The following is an 18858-nucleotide window of genomic DNA, read 5'->3' as shown; positions in this document are numbered from 1 at the left end:
TCCTGTGGCCAGGAGCTGGAGGCCCCGGGGCAGGTGTCAGCTGAGCCCGGAGACAGAGCTCTTGGGGAGGGGACCCAGACGGAAACCCCACCCATATTCCCGAGTATTCTTCTTCTTCCCGGCTCCCCCCGCCACGGGACGCCTCCACCAGGCAGTCTTCCCTGATTATCACCGCCCTCCCTTACTGGGACTGCGTAAAGTCGGGTTTAGTCCTCCCCACGGAGCCTGCTCGCGGCCCGGGGCCTGCCACACTCACAGCCGGCACCCCTTGCCCCCCCGGGACGGGTCCCCACCTCGCAGGAGTAGCCGCCAGGGTAGTCGGTGCAGGTGGCCCCATTCTGGCAGGGGCTGGGCGAGCACTCGTCCACCTGGTCCTCGCAGTAGCTGCCCGTGTAGCCGGCCTGGCAGCGACAGTGGTGCGTGTTGCCCGCGTCCATGCAGAGCCCCCCGTTCCGGCACAGGTGGGTGACGTTGATGTCTGGGGGGCGGGGGAAGCAGAGGGAGGGGGCCTCAGTCAGACCTCCTGGCGTCAGGGGGTGGACACCCGGGGGGGGGGGGGGTGGGGCGCCGGGGAACCCTGGGCCGGGCCGGGCCGCGGGGTTACCTCGGCGCCGTGCGGCCACCTCGCAGGACACGTTGGGCACGTCGCAGTAGAGGCCGGTCCAGCCGCTGTGGCACTCGCAGCGGTACAGGGTGTTGGTCTGCCAGCACTTGCCGCCGTTCTTACACGGTGAGGAGTCGCACCAGCGCACGAGGTTCTGGGGACAGTGGGGGTCGCCTGTGTTTACGCTCCCTCCCGGGGCTGACCCCGCGAGGCCGTGCGGAACACGCAGAACCTCGCGCCCACGTGGGCTTGTGAGCCCATCCTACAGACATGGGAACTTGAGGCCCCTGGGCCGCCACCCCCCCCACCCCCCCATCAGGAGTGGCCTGGGGCTGGGGCTCTCGTGCTCGGGGCCTCAGCAAATCCCGAACACCCACAGCCTGTCGTCGAAAGAGTCCTCTCTGTAAGTAAGCTACTCTGTCGGAAGCCTTGTGACACATCTCACGTGAGACTTTAATAAAGACGAGGCTTCGGTACTTTTCCGTGTTTTCCGGAAAGACGCTGGCTTTCAGCTCCGTTCCTCCCCTGCTTCTTTCTCACTCTTGCTTCGTAAACCCTTGCTCCCGAGCTGAGCACGGCCCCGTTCCCCACCCGATTCCCTAGGTGGCACGTGGCCTCGGGCCGGGCGCTGGGCCGGCCGGCCGGGTCCCAGGAGCCGCGCGGCCAAGGCCACCCCTGCCCTCCCGGCCCGACTCTCGCCGCACCGGTCCACCAGCGGCGCGGGGAGGCCGACGGCCGGGGCCGGGCAGGGTGGCCGTGACGACGCGCCGCGGGCGCCCCTGCAGCCCGTCGCTCACCTGGCAGTTGAGGCCCGTGTAGCCCTGGGGGCAGGTGCACTTGTAGGTCCCGTAGCTGTCCTGGCAGGTGCCGCCGTGCAGGCAGGGCCGAGAATCACACTCGTTGACGTCGTGCTGGCAGTAGCTGCCCGTGAAGCCAGGCGGACACAGACAGGTGAAGGAGCTGATGCCGTCCACGCAGGTGCCGCCGTTGAAACAGGAGCTGGAGGCGAGCAAGCAGCAGGGGAGAAGGGTGAGGGGGGCGCGCGGCCCTGCCCGAGAAGCTTCCCCCGGACTCAGACTGCGGCGGAAGGGGCCCGACAGCTACAACAGGCGGCGAGCAGCCCGGATGACCTCAGGGAGGCCAACGGAAGCCCCGGGAGGCCCCAGCACGGGGCCGGGGACCGACCGCAGGCTCTCACGGCACCTTATGCCCACTTCCCCTGCCCCCTTTACGGGTCACGCCGGGAAGAGCTTTAAACACACGGGTATGTGGTAGTTAACATAAACATGAGGAAGGAACCAGAATCTGCACGGACAACATAGATGAGTGTGTCAGAGGGTGCGAGAACGCTGAGCGCTGAGCTTCCCGGCGGCCAAGGGAAAAAGCGAAACAAGACGGGCCACAGAGTTGAGGCTGACAGAAGGGGGCACACCCGTTGTCCAGGAGAAACCCCCCCCCCCCCCGCCCGGGCTCCCGGGTCTCACACTGGTCGGCGGACCAAGGCTCGTTTAGAACACGACGCCTGCCGCGGTGGGTGGGGAGAGCCGGCCAGGTGGACACCTGCTGGATGTGCCCGGCCGCCAGGTGCTGTGCCCGGCCCCCGCGGCCTGCTGCCCCGTGCGGCGCCCTTGCCTCTCTGTGCAGTCGGGCGTGTTGTTCTCGCAGTGGATGCCGCTGAAGCCCGTGGGGCAGGTGCAGGTGTAGCTGTCCACGCAGTCGGTGCAGTTGGCACCGTGGTGGCAGGGGTTGCTGGCGCACTCGTTGATGTCCTCCTCGCAGAAAGCCCCCCGGAAGCCAGGCAGGCAGTCGCAGAAAGCCGTGTTAACGCCGTCTGTGCAGGAGCCGCCGTTGTGGCACGGGTCTGCGGGGGGGACAGAAGGCAGGCCTGAGGGTGGGCTGCGGCGTCCCCCCGAAGCTGGGGGCCCACGGCCCCCCACTCCTAGGCCCCAGGCGGCAGGGCAGGGGCAGAATGTGTAAGCTCAACAGTCAGGCCGACGAGGCTGGCGCCATCGTGTCCCCTGCCCGCTTGGTGACACCTGTCTGGGCCTCAGCGTCCTACGACCCGGGGTCGGAGAGCCCTGCTCCCTGCTGGGTCATGACAAGGACCGATAAGGCTGCACGATGGGAGGAGCTACCCCAGCCCGCGGGGAGGGGCGGTGGCTCGGGAGGCTTCTGGAACCACCCAGAACCGCCCCTGGTCCCCGCGAGGCCCACAGCTGTGCAAGCAGCAGCCCCCCCCCCCCCCACCGCGCGCCCCCCAGCACTTCCTCTAATTGAGCCCAGTGCCCTGGGCACGTCCCCGGGCACTGCGTCGTGGGTCCTCCCGCCTGGTGCCAGCCCGCTCCCTGCCCCGCGCCTGCCCAGAAAACCGCAGGTCCTGCCCAGAAAACCGCGTTAACAGGTGGCCGAGCGGGCCCCGCCACTCACTGGGTCGGCAGTCATCCACGTCCGTCTCGCAGTTGTGCCCCGTGTAGCCGGCGCGGCAGCGACAACGGTAGCCGCCGTTGGTGTTCTGGCAGGAGGCGCCGTGGCGGCACGGGTTCTTGACACACTCGTTGATGTCGACCTCGCATGTCTGTCCTGGGGGAGGAGGAGGGGGCCGACAGTTCAGCCCCCGCCCTCCAGGCCTCTCCGGCAGCCTTCTCTGCCCCGGGACCGTCCCCTGGGGGCACCCCAGGAAGGAAGGGGGCTCTCTGACTTGCGATCCCCCAGTTTGGGGCCAAGCAGACAGAAACTGGGGGTGGGAAGGGCCCTGCCAGGCCCATCTCTGCTTCCGGAGCCCCTACAGGTGGCTCTGCAGCCTGCAGAGATGGGGAGCCCCCCAGACCTCCCGCCCCAGGGGAGCGGACCCAGGCAGGGCTGCAGGGCCAGGAGGCCTCACCTTGCCAGCCTGCAGGACAGACGCACGAGAAGCTCTCGAAGTCCTCGGACTCCTGGCACTCGCCACCGTTCCTGCAGGGGCCGGGGGCGCACGGGGCCAGCACCACCTCACACGTGGCTCCTGAGGGCAAGGGGGACAGCGTTGAGACCCAGGGGGCCTGGCCCAGAGGACCAATGCCCCATGGCATCTCCCGACGGAGGCCCTGATGGCCCCTGAGCCGCCAGAGTCCTCTGACAGCCCCGTGGGGCAGGAGGGGGGGTGGGGGGTGGTGCTGCCCTCGGGACCATGGGCGAGCTCCTGGCGGAGTGAGAACCCAAACCGGGGGGCTACTTGGCTCCAAAACTGTCCCCGCAGGACACGGCCTGGGCCTCAACCCCTCGGGAGTGCCTGCTCCCAGCCTCACGCCCTCTCCTGGTCTCCTGGAGGCCTTAGAGCTCCTCCCAAGGGCTCTGGGGCCACAGGCAGCCCGCGGCCGGTCACGGAGGCCACCGAGCAGAGGCCGGACAGCAGGGGAGGAGCCCCGGCCCCGAGCACCCCTCCCTGTCAGGGAGCACCTGTGGTACAGGACCCCGGCGCAGGGAAGGGAGTCTCGCCAGAAGCGGGTCGCACTGGGGCGACTTTCCTCCATGGAAACCCAGCGGACAGCCTTCCTGTTTACGGCCGTGGGGGCTGATTCCCGGGGAAGAAAGGAAGCACTATCTTCCCCGTAGCCCATTATCTCCCTGGCCTGCTGGTGTGAGTTTCCAAGGCCTTTCTTTCTATCTGTTTCCACGGTGACCTAGGCAGGCAGGAAATTCGCCAGAGTTTCCGACAATTGTGCAGAGGGAAGCAGGAAGTGGGCAGACGGGAAGCAGGTCAGCACAGGCCGGCTCCTCCCCACCAGGCCCGCCAGCCTCCGATGCTGTATCTGCAAGGGACTCGTGCGTCCCAGGCAAGGGGCCCCTGGGCGGCTACCGGCCACAAGCTGCCTCACCAATGCAGGAGAGAAAATCCAGGTCCCCAGCTCTGGCCACAGGCTGCCTCGTGTGGTGGGAGCCACCAGCACGGAGACAGGCCCCCTCCTCCCCCCCCCCCCCCCCCATCCCCCAGCCTGGCCGGACAGGGCTCTCTCGGGACCTCCAGGCTCGTCAGCAGGGAGGCCCGAGGCTGTCCCCAGTGGCAGCGCCCTCGGCCCACTCCCAGTGGGACCCAGGGACAGCAGTGGTTGTGGACTTTTGTTTTTTAACACTTTGCAAATCTCTTCCACGGAGGGGACCATTTCCTGCGATCCCGTTGGCCGGGCCAACGGCAGACGCTGGGACGCCCAGGGAAACGCCTCCCGCCTCTGCTCGGCGCTAACAGAGAGCTCCTTGTTTCCCCGACACAAAGAGGGCCCGCCGTCAAAGGAATCCCTCAGGCCCGGCCAGCAAGGTGGGGGGGGGGGGGGGCAGTCCGGCCCCCAGGGGCCCATGCAGTGTGGACGCTGGGCCGTGGAGGCCAGCAGCCCAGGCCTAGCTTGTGGCTCTGCTGTGCAGCACCCCATCTCCTCCCCTCCCAGGCAGGCTGGCCAAACCAAGTACTTGGGACACGCTCGTATTAAGATCGCTGTCCAATGTCCTATATAGTCGTGTGTGACTTTGGCAGAAATTTGCGGAATGAGGCCCGAACGTGGCCAGCCCTCAGCCTCCACGTGGCGAGTGGAACTCTGGTTGTACCTACTGAGTCAGGAGGCCCGGCCGGCCCCAGGAAAGCCACCGGGTACGCACTGTGCCACGCACGCCCGCACCCGCGGGCCCCGCCCTCACCTGTGTAGGGCAGCGGGCAGTTGCACGTGTAGCCGGCCACATCATCGATGCACGAGCCCTGGTTCAGGCAGGGGTTAGACGCACACTCGTTGATGTTGGTTTGGCAATTGGGCCCTGGAGACAGAAGGCCGGTGGTGAGTGCGCCCATCACCCCAGAGGCTCTGAAGGGGCCCCCTAGGGTGGAGGGAGAGCCCCGCGCCGAGCCTACCCCGGAGGGTCTGCCCTGAGGGCAGCGGGTGCCTGTGGCGGGAGAGAGGAGCGAGGCGCCGCGGTCCCAGCGCCCCCCGAGGGCCCGCTCTGCGCCAGCACCCCTGCCCGGCCCCACTCACCACTGAAGCCCTCGCGGCAGGTGCACACGTAGCCGCTGGTCATGTCTCTACAGGCGCCCCCGTTGGCGCAGGGGTTGGACTCACACTCGTTGGTGTTGATGTCACAGTGAGCCCCACTCCACCCGGGGTCACAGTCACACGTGTACCTGCAGGGGTGACCACGGCGCCATTGAAGTGCGCCCAAGCTCCCAGCCCTGCTGCCGTCCCCAGGCCTGATGGCACGGGGTGGGGGTGGGGGGCCACCCCCACCCGAGAGTCCTTTCGCGGGGGGACCCCAGCCCCCACCCCGCCCAAGAGGGCGGCATGGGTGTGGCCGTGCCACATCCGGGCAGTCGTCAGAAGGCCACCTGCCACTCACCCACCACGTGGCCTTGGACACAGAGTACGAGGTCCCCGCCCGCATCAACAGCCCCATCCACGCGGCCAGCGCTGGGTGCGGAGCAGGTGTCAGGAACCAGGTGAGCTCTGCCTCTGCTCCACACCCTCGCCCTGCCGACACCACGCGTGCGGGGGCCACGCCAGCCGGGTGTCCTACAACTCGCTCCTGGGAAGGATGCCCCGGGAGAAGGGCTCGGGCCCACACACAGCACCCACACCAGACGCCCATCGTGGGGGCCGGGCTGTCACCTGTACTTCTGACCGACCAGCCACATACCCGGTTTCCCAAGACCCTCTCCTCGGGACGGAGATTGGCTAGAACGGCTCCCGGGAGTCAGAAAAGGGCTTCGCTCGCTAGGCCAGTGGTTTGCTACACAAGCCTAACCTTAGAACAACCCGCACGGGTTGAGACGCACGGGACAAGGTGTGGGGGAGGCATGGGCTCCTGTGCTCTGGGCGCCACCCTCCCGGCACCTCCAGCTGCCCTCAGCCAGGAGCTCTCTGAACCCCACCGGTTCGCGCTCTTCTGTTGCACAGGCACGGCTGGTGAACTCCACCTGAAGCCCCTCTCCTGCTTGGAGGTGGGGGTGGGACTGTGACCACGCTGCTGGCCCCCAGACCCCCATCCTTAGGCGACCTTGCCCACCTCCTCAACACGGACCGAGGTGTGCCCCTTTCACCTCCGCGGGATGGGAGCCGTTTCAGCAGCCAGGACGGAGAACAAGGTAGACCCCGGTGTCACACACACGCGTGCTGGCTGCCGCTGACCCACAAGCGCGTCCGGGGCCCCGTGACCACACGTGGCCGTGCTGAGCACACACCAGGAGCCGGCGAGGGCCCTGCGAGCCCTTGCCCGTGAGGGGCACCCGCTCCCGGCCTGTCCGAGGCTCCGCGCAGGCCTCTCCCTCGCCCGCCGGCCTCCGGGGACAGAGCTCCCGCCCACACCTACCCGTTGAGGCTGTCCCGGCAGGCCCCGTGGATGCAGGGGTTGCTGCTGCACTCGTTGACCTCGGACAGGCACGTGGGGCCGTGGTAGCCCTCGGGGCAGCGGCAGGTGAAGCTGTTGGTGCCGTCCTCGCAGGTGCCCCCGTGGTGGCAGGGGTTGCCCGCACACTCGTCGATGTTGACGTTGCACATGCTCCCTGGAAGCGGGGAGGGGGGCTCAGATACCCACAGCCGGGCCCCCCCAGAAGGAGGGGCAGGGGGGTCTTCGTGAGCAAGTTCTGGCCCCTCGGAGCCTCAGTTTGCCCCTGTTGAACCGGGGACGACACCCAACCCCTCTCCCCGGGTCCTTCCGAGGCGTAACCTGGGTAAGCGGGGGCTTCGCACGGGAGCACAGCGCCAGCCGGCCGGGCCCAGGGGCCCAGGGGACAAGGCCGGCGTCAGCCCAACCGCCCAGAGACGCCTTCGGGGAAGACACAGGACGCACGCCCAGAGGAGTCTGCCCTAACCAGGGATAAGGGGCTCGAGGGTGCCCGTCCCGGTCCTGGTCAGAGCCCCAGGCCTCCCGTGGTCTCTGGCCCAATGGGCCGAGGCTGGCAGCCGGAGAGCTGGGCCCTGGGTGGAGGCCTGCCCCGTCCCGCCCACCTGGGGACCCGGCGGAGTCGCTGGCCTTGACCTCGGCCCCTGCGGCAAGGGCTTGAGGGGCCTGGGAGGGGCAGAGCCCCAGCGGTCCCTAGGCCCCAGGCCGCTCACCTGTGTAGCCCGGCTCGCACGAGCACTCGTAGCCGTCGATCTTGTCCAGACACGTGCCTGAGTCACAGGGGCTGCTGGCACAGTCATCCAGGTTGGTCTCACAGTTGGGTCCTGGCGGTGGGCAGCACCGGAGGTCAGCTCCTGGGCCCCCCCCACCGTCCCCCCAACACACACACCCCGCCCCCCCGCCCTCCCCCAGGCACCTGTGGTCCCCTTGAGGCAGAGGCACAGGTAGGCGTTGTCGCGGTCCTGGCAGGTGCCGCCGTGGCGGCAGGGCTGGCTGTGACACTCGTTGACGTTGGTCTCGCAGTGGTGGCCCGTGTAGCCCGGCCGGCACAGGCAGGTGAAGGTGGCAACACCATCCTTGCACGACCCGTAGTGGCAAGGATCGGGGTCACACTCGTCAATGTCCACCTCGCAGTGCGGCCCCGTGTAGCCTGCAGGGCAAGGCCAAGGGCACTCAGGGCGGCTGCTCCCGGAAAGGCCCCAACCACACCCGGGCTCTCCCGGAGCAGAGGGGGGAGCGTGCCGTTCATCACGGGACCCCCCGCCCCTTCCCCAGACCCGGGAGCCTGCCCACCCTCTGCCCACCGGCCCCGTACCTTCCGTGCACACGCAGGTGTAGGTGTTGGGCCCGTCCAGGCACTTGGCGCCGTTCCTGCAAGGCGTGCTTGCACACTCGTCCACGTCAAACTGACACAGGTGCCCGGTGAAGCCTGCGGCGAGGACCGGGAGGCAGTCGGACGCAATGGGTGCCGGGGGGCCCGTGGCCGAGCCCCCGCCGGGCCACAGCAGGGAGTCCCTCCCCAGGCCACGCTCCGGCCAGGGCCCAGTAGCCCTCCTGACCTCTCCTCTTGCTCCCTTTCAGCTCCTGCCACTGCCCCTGCAGAAGGGGCTTTTCTCATTCAGACTCCGGCTACTACGGTCCCAGCCATCCCGCGGTGAACGAGGTCCCCCACTCAGCGTCTGGGCCGGCTGATTTATACCTTGCAGGCCCACAGCTCTGACCTGCCAGGCCTCCCGAGTGCCGGCGTCCTGGACCTACAGACCCTCCGGCCACGGGCTCCTGGAGCCCTCCTGTTGTGTCTCCTGCAGGCCAGCAGAGGTGGGGAGGGCGGGGCAGGCCCACTCCCTCCCAGCTGCGAGCCCTCAGAGAGCCGGGCCGGCATCTCTTCACCACCTAAGCTCCCCGGGGACCTGGGGACTATAATCCCGCTCCCAGGGGAGCCCCAGCGGCAGGGAGGATTTCTGGGTCCCGGGCTCCCCCTAAGCCCAGCCTGACCTGGCCTGGCCTGACCACTCCCGAAGTGAAGTCCTTGCAGGCCAGTCCCTGGGGGACCTGCCCGGTGCCCCTCAGGACAGGAGAAGGGGCTCCCGTAGGACCAGGCCCAGACCTGAGCTAGGCCTCCTAGTGGGTCGTCGGAGCTCCCGGCCCACCTCCCCCAGAGGGACGGTGGGGGCTGGGCAGCAGCCCCGCTGGGGACGGGCCTCACCTGTGGGGCACTCGCACAGAAACTCGTTGATTTTGTCCAGGCAGCGGCCGTTCTGGAGGCAGGGGCTGCTGGCGCACTCGTCCGTGTTGACCTCACAGTGCACGCCCTCGTAGCCTGGGGCGGGGGGCGGGGAGGGGGCACAGGGGTCCGTGAAGAGCCGCGGCCACCCCCCACCGCAGCTCAGGGCAGAGAGATGGACGCCCACGCCAGCCGCCGGCAGAGGCGACTGGCCAGCACCCTCCGTACCTGTTCTCCTGCGGCTCACCTGGCTCCCGGGCCCCCCGCCCCCCAAGCCCTGGCGCTGCCCTCTGGGCTGGTGCCCCGCGGGCCGGCCCGGGCCGGCGCGGAGGCCGGGGGCACAGAGCGGTCGCCAGGGGCGCCGCAGCGGGGTCACCCCGACAGGCAGGAGGCTGGCTCCACGTACCCGGCATGCAGATGCACTGGAACTCCCCGATCTGGTCCAGGCAGGTGGCGTCATTCTGACACGGGTTCGAGATGCACTCGTTGACGTCAATCTCGCAGCGCGGGCCCGTGTAGCCCTGCAGACACTGGCACTCGAAGGAGCCCAGTGTGTTGATGCACTTGCCCGCGTGCTCACAGGGGTTGGCGCCTGGTGGGGGCCGGGGCGGGGCAGCACCGGTGAGAGCCTGCTTCAGGCACCCCGGCCACCGGACCATTCTGGGGCATGCCCGCCTCCCCCATCAGACTGGCAGTCCTCTCTGCTGGAGGCGGGGGGGGGGGGGGTGTGCCACGCCCCCCCCCCCCCCCGTCCGACCAAGAACCCTCTGAGGGCGGAGTCGATGTCCCAGACTCCCCAGCACCCCCCCCCAACCACACGACTTGCCCGACGCACCCAGCGAGCACTCGTCCACGTCCTGGCTGCAGGCCGGGCCCGTGTACCCGGAGGGGCAGGTGCAGATGGCCTTGCCGTTGACGGGGTTGGTGTCACAGTTGGAGCCCTCGTTGCAAGGGTTGCTGATGCAGGCGTCGTTTAGATGGCAGAGCAGACCTGGGCGGGGCGGCCGCGGTCAGCGGGGCGCTGCCTCTCCCGGCCTGGGTCCAGGCCCGGCTCCACAGGGACGGGCCTCCCACGGCCACGCTGCCCGGCGGCCCCGTCGGGCCCACGACCCCCAGGCTACCCTGGGGGGCTCGTCACCAGCAGGCCTGCCCCGGGCACCCCCGGCCTCCTTCCCTCCGGAAGGGCCCCTTCGGCAAAAGCCATCAGCCGTGCGCCTGAGCGAGGCTGCACACGCCAGGCAGGGCCGGGGGAGCCCAGGGCGGTGGTGCCACGTCCCCTGTGCCCACGCCCCACCCCCCAGACCCGCCTCGGGGGGCAGCCCCGCCCCCCGTGGCCGGGGCGCTCACCGGTGCGGCCATGAGGACACTCGCAGTAGAAGGAGGCCACTCGGTCGTGGCAGGTGGCCCCGTGGAAGCAGGCGGCGCTGGCACAGTCGTCGATGTTCTCGCTGCAGTCTTCCCCCGTCCAGCCGTTGACGCACACGCAGTTGTAGCCGCCGTGGGTGTTGTGGCAGGTCCCGCCGTTCTGGCAGGCGTTGGGCATCAGCTGGCACTCGTCTACGTCCTCGGTGCAGTACTGGCCTGCGGAGGCCCAGCCCGTCACGCCTCGACCACCGGGCCCGGGGGCCACCGCCCCCGGGAAGCCTTCCCAGGCAGACTCCTCCACCCACCGCAGCCTGGACCGCTGTATCCCCGCTGCCCCCGGCCCCCCGTCGCTCTGCTGTGGGCACCGGTGCTCCGGGGGGGCCCACGCTTGTCCGCCATCCCCGGCCTGGCCGAAGCCCAGGGGACCCGACTGTGGCGCGGCCCTGCCTGGGGGGCCGCACGCGACCCGCACCGACGAGCTGATGGTAGGGCGGGGGCCTCGGCCCCCCGGTCGCGGGCAGGGGCTGCCCCAGGTCACGCCGCCCTTCCCGGACCGCGCTCCCTGTGCGGGCACTGTGTCGGGCGGGGGCCGCTCCCCTGCGTGTGCACCTGTCCACTCGGGCGGGCAGCGGCAGTTGTAAGTGTTCACGCCGTCCACGCAGGCGCCTCCGTTCTTGCAGCTGTTTCCGGGACAGTCGTCGATATTCTCCTCGCAGTTCTGGCCAGTGAAGCCTGCGGCAGGGGGAGCCGGGAGCCCGGTCAGGCCCTGCCCATCTGTGCTCGCCCCAGCATCTTCCTGGCTGGACCCACGACACCCTGCTCTGGACCAGCTGCCGCCCCCCTCAGGGCCTGCCCCGGGATGCCCACCACCTCGGGGCCCTCGGGGTCCAAGCCCCATCCCCTGGTCCCCCTGTTCCCCGTGTGACCAGGCCCCACACTCCAGGGCCCACGTGTGACACGTTCCTCTCTGAGGAATCATTGTGCAAAGGGCCCGCTGAACAGACGGGGACTTGGGAACACGGGATCCTGGACGGGGCGTCGTAAAAATCCCGTGTAGCAGAGTTAACCAGGGGCGGCTGTAAGCGGGTACTGCCTGCAGGTGAGGCGCTGTGCTGGGGCCGGGGAAGCCCGGAAGAGGCAGGGCGGACACGCGGCCCTCAGCTTCCCAGGAACAGAGGTGTGGTGCCCGCTTCTCCCCCCCAAGCCGGGCCAACCTCTGTCAACGTCACCTCCACGCCAGTCACCTATTAACCCGCTCAACTCCCGCCGGTTCAATCATCAACCAACAAAGGTGCGCCTGGCAAGAGCCCAAACCTACAGCCAGTTACTAATTAATGCCCCTCCTGGGGCGCCTTTGAACCTGTCTCCTGCCCGAGGAGAGCCGATCCCCTCCCTCGGGCCGCCCACCCCACCGGTGCCCTGGGGGGTAAAGCAGGTGGTCTAGAAGAGCCGAAGTGGACAGTGGACAGTGTTTTAGAGGGAGTGCCCCAAATCAGAGCCCGGAGCCCGAGTTCTGACTCCCACGTATGTTGTAGGGGCCTGAGCACGCCTCCCCGCCCCCCACCCCAGTACCTCCGAGGGTCTCCTACAGGGCCGTGCGGCACACAAGCCTGGCGAGCCCTCACCGGGAGAATCTCGCCCCGCTGGCCCCAGCGGGAGCCAGCACCAGCTCCATGACCAGGGTGTCCCCTGGCGGGTCGCCCCACAGCTCACGTCCTCCAGCCCTCAGTGTGGCCCCTGGAGGGCAGGCTTCTCTTGAGACACGTGGCTGGATGTGAGGTCCCAGGCCCGAGGTCACCAGGCCAGCAAAAAGGCATCTGAACCCAGAACCCAGGGGCAGGCCTGGCGAGTGGGCTTATCTCTTGGCCCCCAGGGACAGCTGGCCAGCCAGCAGCCCTGGGGTGGTCAGGGGGCAAGGGGAACACCCAGCGACACTCAGGAAACGCGTGCCCTTCGAGCCCGCACACAAAGCTGGCTGGTGCGGTGACGAGGCCCCGGGCTTGGTGGTGGACAGGCAGGCAGAACGCTTCCCCTTTGCAGGGGCCGTTGGGTCAATCCTCCCGTCACCCCCAGGTCGGCTGGGCCCTGAGCGCCCAGGACCCAAACCCCACCGACCCAGGAGGTTTTTAAGTCTCTCGCCAATGTTACTATTTTTAGATCACCAGCCACAAAACTGACTCAAAAGCTACAGCGGGAAGACCAGCCGCTACAGCAGGGACGGTGGAGCCGCTGGGGGACCAGCAGGGGCGGCTGTCCCACACCAGCCCCCACATCCAGGCCACTGGGGGGGGGGGCAGCGACGTGAGCTCCGACCACATGGAAACAAGAGACCCGGGGAGGCACAAACAAGGATGTCCCTGCAGCTGCGCCTCGTTCCCTAACTTGCACGTGGCTCTGGGGAATTCAAGGTGAGGGGCTCAGAGCAGGGCGAAGAGCCAGGGGCCATGAGGGCAGCGGCACCCGCGGGGCAGACGGGGCACTGGGGAGGATACGCCCGTCCAGCCAGGCTCAGCCAGGAGCCCGCCCTGGGGGCTGCAGGGACCCCGGGTCCCTGGCATGGGGGACAAGCGCTGGGCGGCTGCAGCGGACCCCACCCCCAGGCAGAAGTGAGAAGGTGGGAGACCAGGGAGATGCCTGGACCCTGTGCCAGGCTCCCCTAACTGGTACCTCCTTTCCAGACCCGCCCGCCGTCCTGTGTGTGCTGGGACACCGTCCTCCGAGCCCCGGCCCGGCCCGCACCCCCGGGGCCTCCCCGGGGCAGTACCTGGCAGGCAGGCGCACTCGTGGGTGGTGTCCCCCGTGGGGCGGCAGGTGCCCCCGTTCTGGCAGGGTGAGGGGCTGCAGGGCACGTAGGGCAGCTCGCAGTGGGGGCCGGTGTGGGTGGCGCGGCAGGTGCAGCGGTAGGAGCCGACCTCGTTGTGGCAGGTGCCTCCGTTGCGACAGAGCCCGGGGCTCTGGCCGCACTCGTTGACGTCCTGCCTGCAGGTGGGGCCGTGGAAGCCGGGCGGGCAGCGGCAGATGTACGAGGCCTCGAAGGGCAGGCACTGGCCGCCGTTGGCACACGGGTTGGAGGCACACGGGTCGGCCTGCTGGCACATCTTCCCTGGGGGGCGAGGTGGGGGGGGAGGGGTCACGCCGGGGTCCAGGGACAACTTCCAGGCACCGTGGAGGTGCCAGCCTGGCGCAAACCTGTCAGCACCGTCTCTTTAATTGCTGGGACCCCACGACGGGACACGGCCATCTTCCTGGAGATGGGGACCGAGGTTCCCGGGACACACGGCCAGCGGGGGCAGGGGGCCCCGAGACCGGACCCAGACTGTCCCCTCCAGAGTTCGTGTTCTCTGGAGAGCTCGCCGTCGGAGCTCCTGATGCAGGGCCAGCGGACCCTGGGGACCTCACTAGACGGAGGGCCCCCTCCTCGCAGAGGCAGGGAGCCCCGGGGTTCCCGGAGCGGATGTCGGGGCTGGAAAGGGGCCCGGGGACTCGAGGGCGGGGGTCACGGACTGCAGAAAGCCCTGGCCTTCTCCCAGCACGTCACGGTGCACGGGCAGTGGGGGGAGGGCCGGGGCCAGGGCGGGGGGCCTCACCTGACCAGCCGGGGGGGCAGCGGCACTTGTACTCGGTCAGCGTGAGCAGGTCACAGGTGCCGCCGTTGCGGCAGGGCTTGGCGAGGCAGGCGTTGTCCCGGGGCGTCAGGCAGAGGGGCCCGGAGAAGCCCAGGCGGCAGGCGCAGGCGTAGTCCACCGGGCCGCCGTGGTCCACCGCGTGGCACGTGCCCGCGTTCTTGCAGGGGGCGCTGAGGCAGGGGTTGGGCGCCTGGCATCGCCGGCCCGCGAAGGCACCGCTACAGCTGCAGCAGACAGGCCGGAGCGGTTACTTCCACCGGCTCCCCGTCCGCCCGGCCCCGGCCCCCCGCACCGTCCCCGGGGAGCGCCAGCCGCGGTCGGGCCCTGCCGCGGGCGGCACGTCCCGGGACCAGACAGCGGTGGGGGCCGCACGACCTCACGCGTGGGCCGACGGGCTGGAGACCGGAAGGCTCCGCGAGGCCGGACCTGATTGCAAAACCCTCGTGAGCGTCTGCGTGGCCACAGAGAAGGGGACACACGGGCCCACAGCCGCTCCCAGGGAGGGGGTGCCCCGAGACCCTTTGGTGTGGGGGGCTGGTCTCCTCTTTCTACCTCAAGCTGTTCTGTAACCAACGTGCCTTATTTGGGTGATAAAACAGTCCGCAGCTTTACTTTTTTTTTTCTTTTTTCTTTTTTTTAAATTTTAAATGTTTGTTTATTTTTGAGAGAGAGAGAAAGAGTCAGAGCGAGAGGGAGACACAGAGTCGGAAGCAGGCTCCAGGCCCTGAGCTGTCAGCACAGAGCCCGACGCGGGGCTCGAACCCACGGACCGCGAGATCGTGACCCGAGACGAAGTCGGACGGGTAACTGACTGGGCCACCCAGGCGCCCCCCAGCTTCTCTTCTTTCAACACCCACACGACCAACAGACATAAGGCTGCAGACACAGCAGAGTGGCTCCCGCCGGGGGGGGGGTCTCACCTGCCGGGAGCACCACTGGGAGCACCCCAGCTGGCAGCCCATCCCCCACCCACACTTAGTGCCCAGACATGGTCTCCCCCTTTGGCATCAAGTCTGCACGATGTCCAGGCAACATCAGCTGGGAGCAGACAAACCCATTTCCCAGCAGGAGAAATCAAGGTGTGCCAGGAGGAGCATCCTTCCTGAGCTCTTGGCGAGCCGGCCGGGCTGGGGAGCAGGGGGAGCAGGGGGGAGCAGGGGGAGCGTGGGGGTGAAGGCCACCATGTCTGCAGGGTCTATGCTGTGCCTCTCAGCGCACTGCTCAGTCTCCAACAGGAGCAGATGAACGGGAGGGGGGGTTTCTCACGGCTTCTTTGCAGGGACAGGGCTCAGCACATGTCACCCCACCACAGGGCCTCCCTTGGCCACCTGTTGGTCCGGCTTCTGGAGCCTGGGCCACAAACTGCCCATCGAGGTCACCTTGTGGCCTTGTACTCGAGGGAAAAGCTCAGGAAAGGCTCTGGGACCAGCCAGGCATTGTTCTTCCCAGGGGCAAAGCCTCTGAGGCATAACGTGCCCCCGGCCCGCCCCCGGGCCGCCATGGCCTGGGAAGGCAGCCGGGACGCTGCACCCACAGTCCTGGGCCCTGGGTGGGCGGGGCCTCCTCTCCCTGGCAGAGGCGGGGGCTGGCGGGGAACCTCGGGTCCCTGGATGAAGAGGGGGCTCTCCCAAACATGAAAACACCCCCGCTTTCAGAGCCCACCCGTCATACGGGGACCTCCACCCTCAGCAGAGCGCAGCCTGCTCGTCCTCACTGCCTTCCCCCCCACCGCCCCCGCCTGACCCAGGGACTGGAATCAAGCCTGCATGGGTGGGGTGGCCATCGGAGGGGCTGGGGTCTCGGGGTCTCTGCACGCCTGGGAGGCATCTGTCTCCCCGAGGGCTTTTCTCTGCGGCTACGGCTTGGGTGCGGCGGACAAGGACAACACGAAATGGCCACTGGGGCTCACCATCTGTTGTCAGAAGCCAAAAGTCCCAAACCAACTGGCTTAAAGAAAACAAGTCGCCTCCGGGGCCCCAGGGAGGGAACTCAGGCGGAGTGAGGCTCCTGCCCAGCCTGGTCAGAAGGGCGCAGTGGGGCCGGCCGGCTCCTGTGAGACGGACAGACCCCAGGAGCAGGTCCCCTCACCCCGGCACGGCCACACCCCAGGAGGCTGGGGAAGGGGGTGCTCGGATCCAGTTACAGACCGCCTGGTCCCGGCCCGAGTGGCACTGTGGGCTCGGAGTGCAGCGATGGGGGATGGGGGGGGGGGCAAGGCAGCGCCTCCCCCAACCTATCAATGCCCTCCATTGTCAGGCGGGAGCTGGCCACCGCTCACCGCTTGGAGAAAAGGCTCTTTTTTCTTTCCCAGCCACTGACGGAGCGGGCGGGTGGTGGGTACCGGAGAGAGGGCGCTTGGTCATCAGAGCAGGGTGGGAGCCCGCCTTATCCACACCACCCTCTCCCTCTCTGAGCCCTGCTGGCTTGAGGGGCCGGGGAGGCCTTCGTGGTCCCAGAGGGTGTCCCTGGGGCTCCCCTGCCACCAGACCAATCCCTAACTCGTCAGGACGCTGGGCGTCCCCAGAGGCACCAGAAGGCTCTGCCCGGACGCACACCCCAGACCCTCCAGCCACGGGACAATATCCCTGTGAACGGGCCCCTGCTCTCCAGCCCCCCGCCCGCCCGCCCCCCCCCCCGAGTGGGGACCCCCGTGGGAAGACTGTGGGAGAACCCACCTGGACGGGTCACATCCTAGCCAACGAGGCCGGGTTACGCCGGGCCAGCAAGGGAAAACATGCCAATAAATCAGGGGTCGGTAGTGCGGACAAAGGCTGGCCGGGGAGCAGGTGCGCCTGTGGCCGGGGACGCGGGCGGCAGCTGCTCCCAGCCGGGCGCGGCGGGCCGCCAACCAGGGCGGGCGGGGCAGGAGCCAAGGAGGCTCCTCCGCGGGGGAAGGCGGCAGCTGACAGGGCCCATTGTCTCCCCTGCTCCTGCCCAGGCCAGGCGGACACCGCCGCGAAGGCACGCCGCCCAGCCCCACGGCTGCCGTGCACCGTCAGCGCCCCAGCTACAGGAGGGGCGGCCCCTGGAGACGGAACAGTAGAGGCAGGTGTTTTGTGTGGTGCGTGGGGTCCGAGGTACGACCGGGGCTGGGCCGGGAGCCTGAGCCAAGAGGAAGCACCCAGCCCGGCACAGCGTCTGGGCCTAGAGGCGAGCGCGGACGTCTGGGCCAGTCCCGAGGCCACCCTCCCCGCCACCCCCACTCTGGGGTGCTCCAGCTCCGGGCCGTTGCTTTCTCCTCTGCACCTGCGAGCGCCTCTCCCCCGACCTGGCCGTATGCTGGAGCTTTGCGGGGACGCCCCCCCGGGGCCCCCTCTGCCCACGCCACCCAGACTTCCCTGTGGGGGCCGGAGGGACCATAAGGCCCCTGCTTGGACGTGGCCAGTCTGTCCTCCACGCTGGACCTGGGGGGGGGGGGGGTGTCAGTGCAGGCCCCTGGCGGGCTTGACGAGGAAAACCGTACCCCACACCTGCCTCGAAATTGAGAGGCTTCCTACAGCGGGCCCAGCTCAGGGCCTCGAGTGACCTAAGCAAGCCCTCCTGTCGGCCCTGCGCCCCTCCTGGAGGAGGCCACCCAGTGTCTGCTCCTCCCCCTGCCTGTGGTCCTGTCCTGTCCTGGAACCCCCAGGCAGCCCAAGCAGCAGGTGAGTGACAGGTGGGGGGGGGGGGGCTCCAGGGGAAGGGCTGTGGAGGGACCACCAGGGGGCCGGGCTTCAGGCAGACACCCTGTCCCCCTGCCCCGCGAGGAGCGCCAAATGGCTGCCGGGCCTGTGGTCCCACAGCCGAGGACGAGGACGCTTTGTTCCCCGCCTCAATATTTCCACTGTGCTGGCTCCCGCCCTCCCCGCCCGCCAGCGCCGCTCCATAGAAATGCAAGTCGAGGGAGCATCCGGAGGCAGACGTTGCCTCGACCTTTCACCCGGGACTAATTCTAAATTGCGCTGTTTTCTTTTCTAAGCTAAGCGGCCATCTGCCACCCCCAGGGGACAGATGACAGCTCCCTCTGCCCCAAACTAGGAAGAGACGGAAGGACTAAGCAGTGAGAAGTGCTGTACTCAGTTCTGCCCTCAAGGAGTTTGTGGTCCGGGGGTGGGGCCCTGCGCCTCCCACCCCCGCCAGCCGGTGGGGGGCAGTGAGGTGGCACCCCTCCTTGTGTCCGCAGGAGGAACCCGAGATTCTCCAGGACAGGTGCCTCCTGGGGGCACAGCTGAAATGCAGTTCGATCAGAGGAACTTCGGGATGCAGGGGGGGCTCCCCGCCCCACTCTGCCTGCCGGGACCTCAGTTTCCCAGGAGTGCAGCAGGGGTGGGGGGTCAAGGGGACCGCACGTGCCCCTCATCTGGTGACCTGGCCGTTTGGGCAGAGGGCACTCACTCTAGGCAGCGCTGGGTTTGATGTGTGTGTGTTTCCTACCGCGTTTCTGGGAACAGATTTACCGGCCCAGCTGAGCTGCTGCGTCTGAGGGCATCTGTGGGGACACAGGACTTCCCCTGCACAGAGCTGACCCACCAGGACCTCCGGGCAGCACAGCACCGCCTTGCCCCCGCCACCGGGCAGCCCGCGTCCTTACAGCAAGAAGCCACCTGGATGCAAGTAGCCATCCCTTCCTTAACCAACTCCACCTCTGCCGAGCAGAATGCGGGCCTAGAAGCCCCCGTCCCCGAATCACCACTGCTGCCCCTCCT

At 68.5% G+C, this 18858-nt stretch overlaps 1 protein-coding gene across 1 annotated transcript in view; it reads right to left on the bottom strand.

The window, feature by feature from the left end:
- NOTCH1 (notch receptor 1) overlaps positions 1–18858 on the bottom strand; it is a 44006-nt gene that overhangs the window by 11459 nt on the left and 13689 nt on the right. Inside the window, 19 exon segments of the mRNA XM_042963535.1 lie at positions 294–478; positions 605–758; positions 1402–1603; positions 2237–2465; positions 3032–3184; positions 3486–3605; positions 5270–5383; positions 5599–5744; positions 6926–7118; positions 7672–7782; positions 7875–8108; positions 8274–8387; positions 9165–9278; positions 9589–9774; positions 10018–10173; positions 10530–10763; positions 11157–11279; positions 13312–13650; positions 14135–14397. Of these exon segments, the coding sequence (XP_042819469.1) occupies positions 294–478; positions 605–758; positions 1402–1603; positions 2237–2465; positions 3032–3184; positions 3486–3605; positions 5270–5383; positions 5599–5744; positions 6926–7118; positions 7672–7782; positions 7875–8108; positions 8274–8387; positions 9165–9278; positions 9589–9774; positions 10018–10173; positions 10530–10763; positions 11157–11279; positions 13312–13650; positions 14135–14397 (3370 nt within the window).

Source organism: Panthera tigris, chromosome D4, assembly GCF_018350195.1.
Source record: "Panthera tigris isolate Pti1 chromosome D4, P.tigris_Pti1_mat1.1, whole genome shotgun sequence".
In the NCBI taxonomy this organism is placed as follows: domain Eukaryota; kingdom Metazoa; phylum Chordata; class Mammalia; order Carnivora; family Felidae; genus Panthera; species Panthera tigris.
The sequence above is the reverse complement of the archived record's forward strand: the minus strand, read 5'-3'. Positions and strand labels throughout refer to the sequence as shown.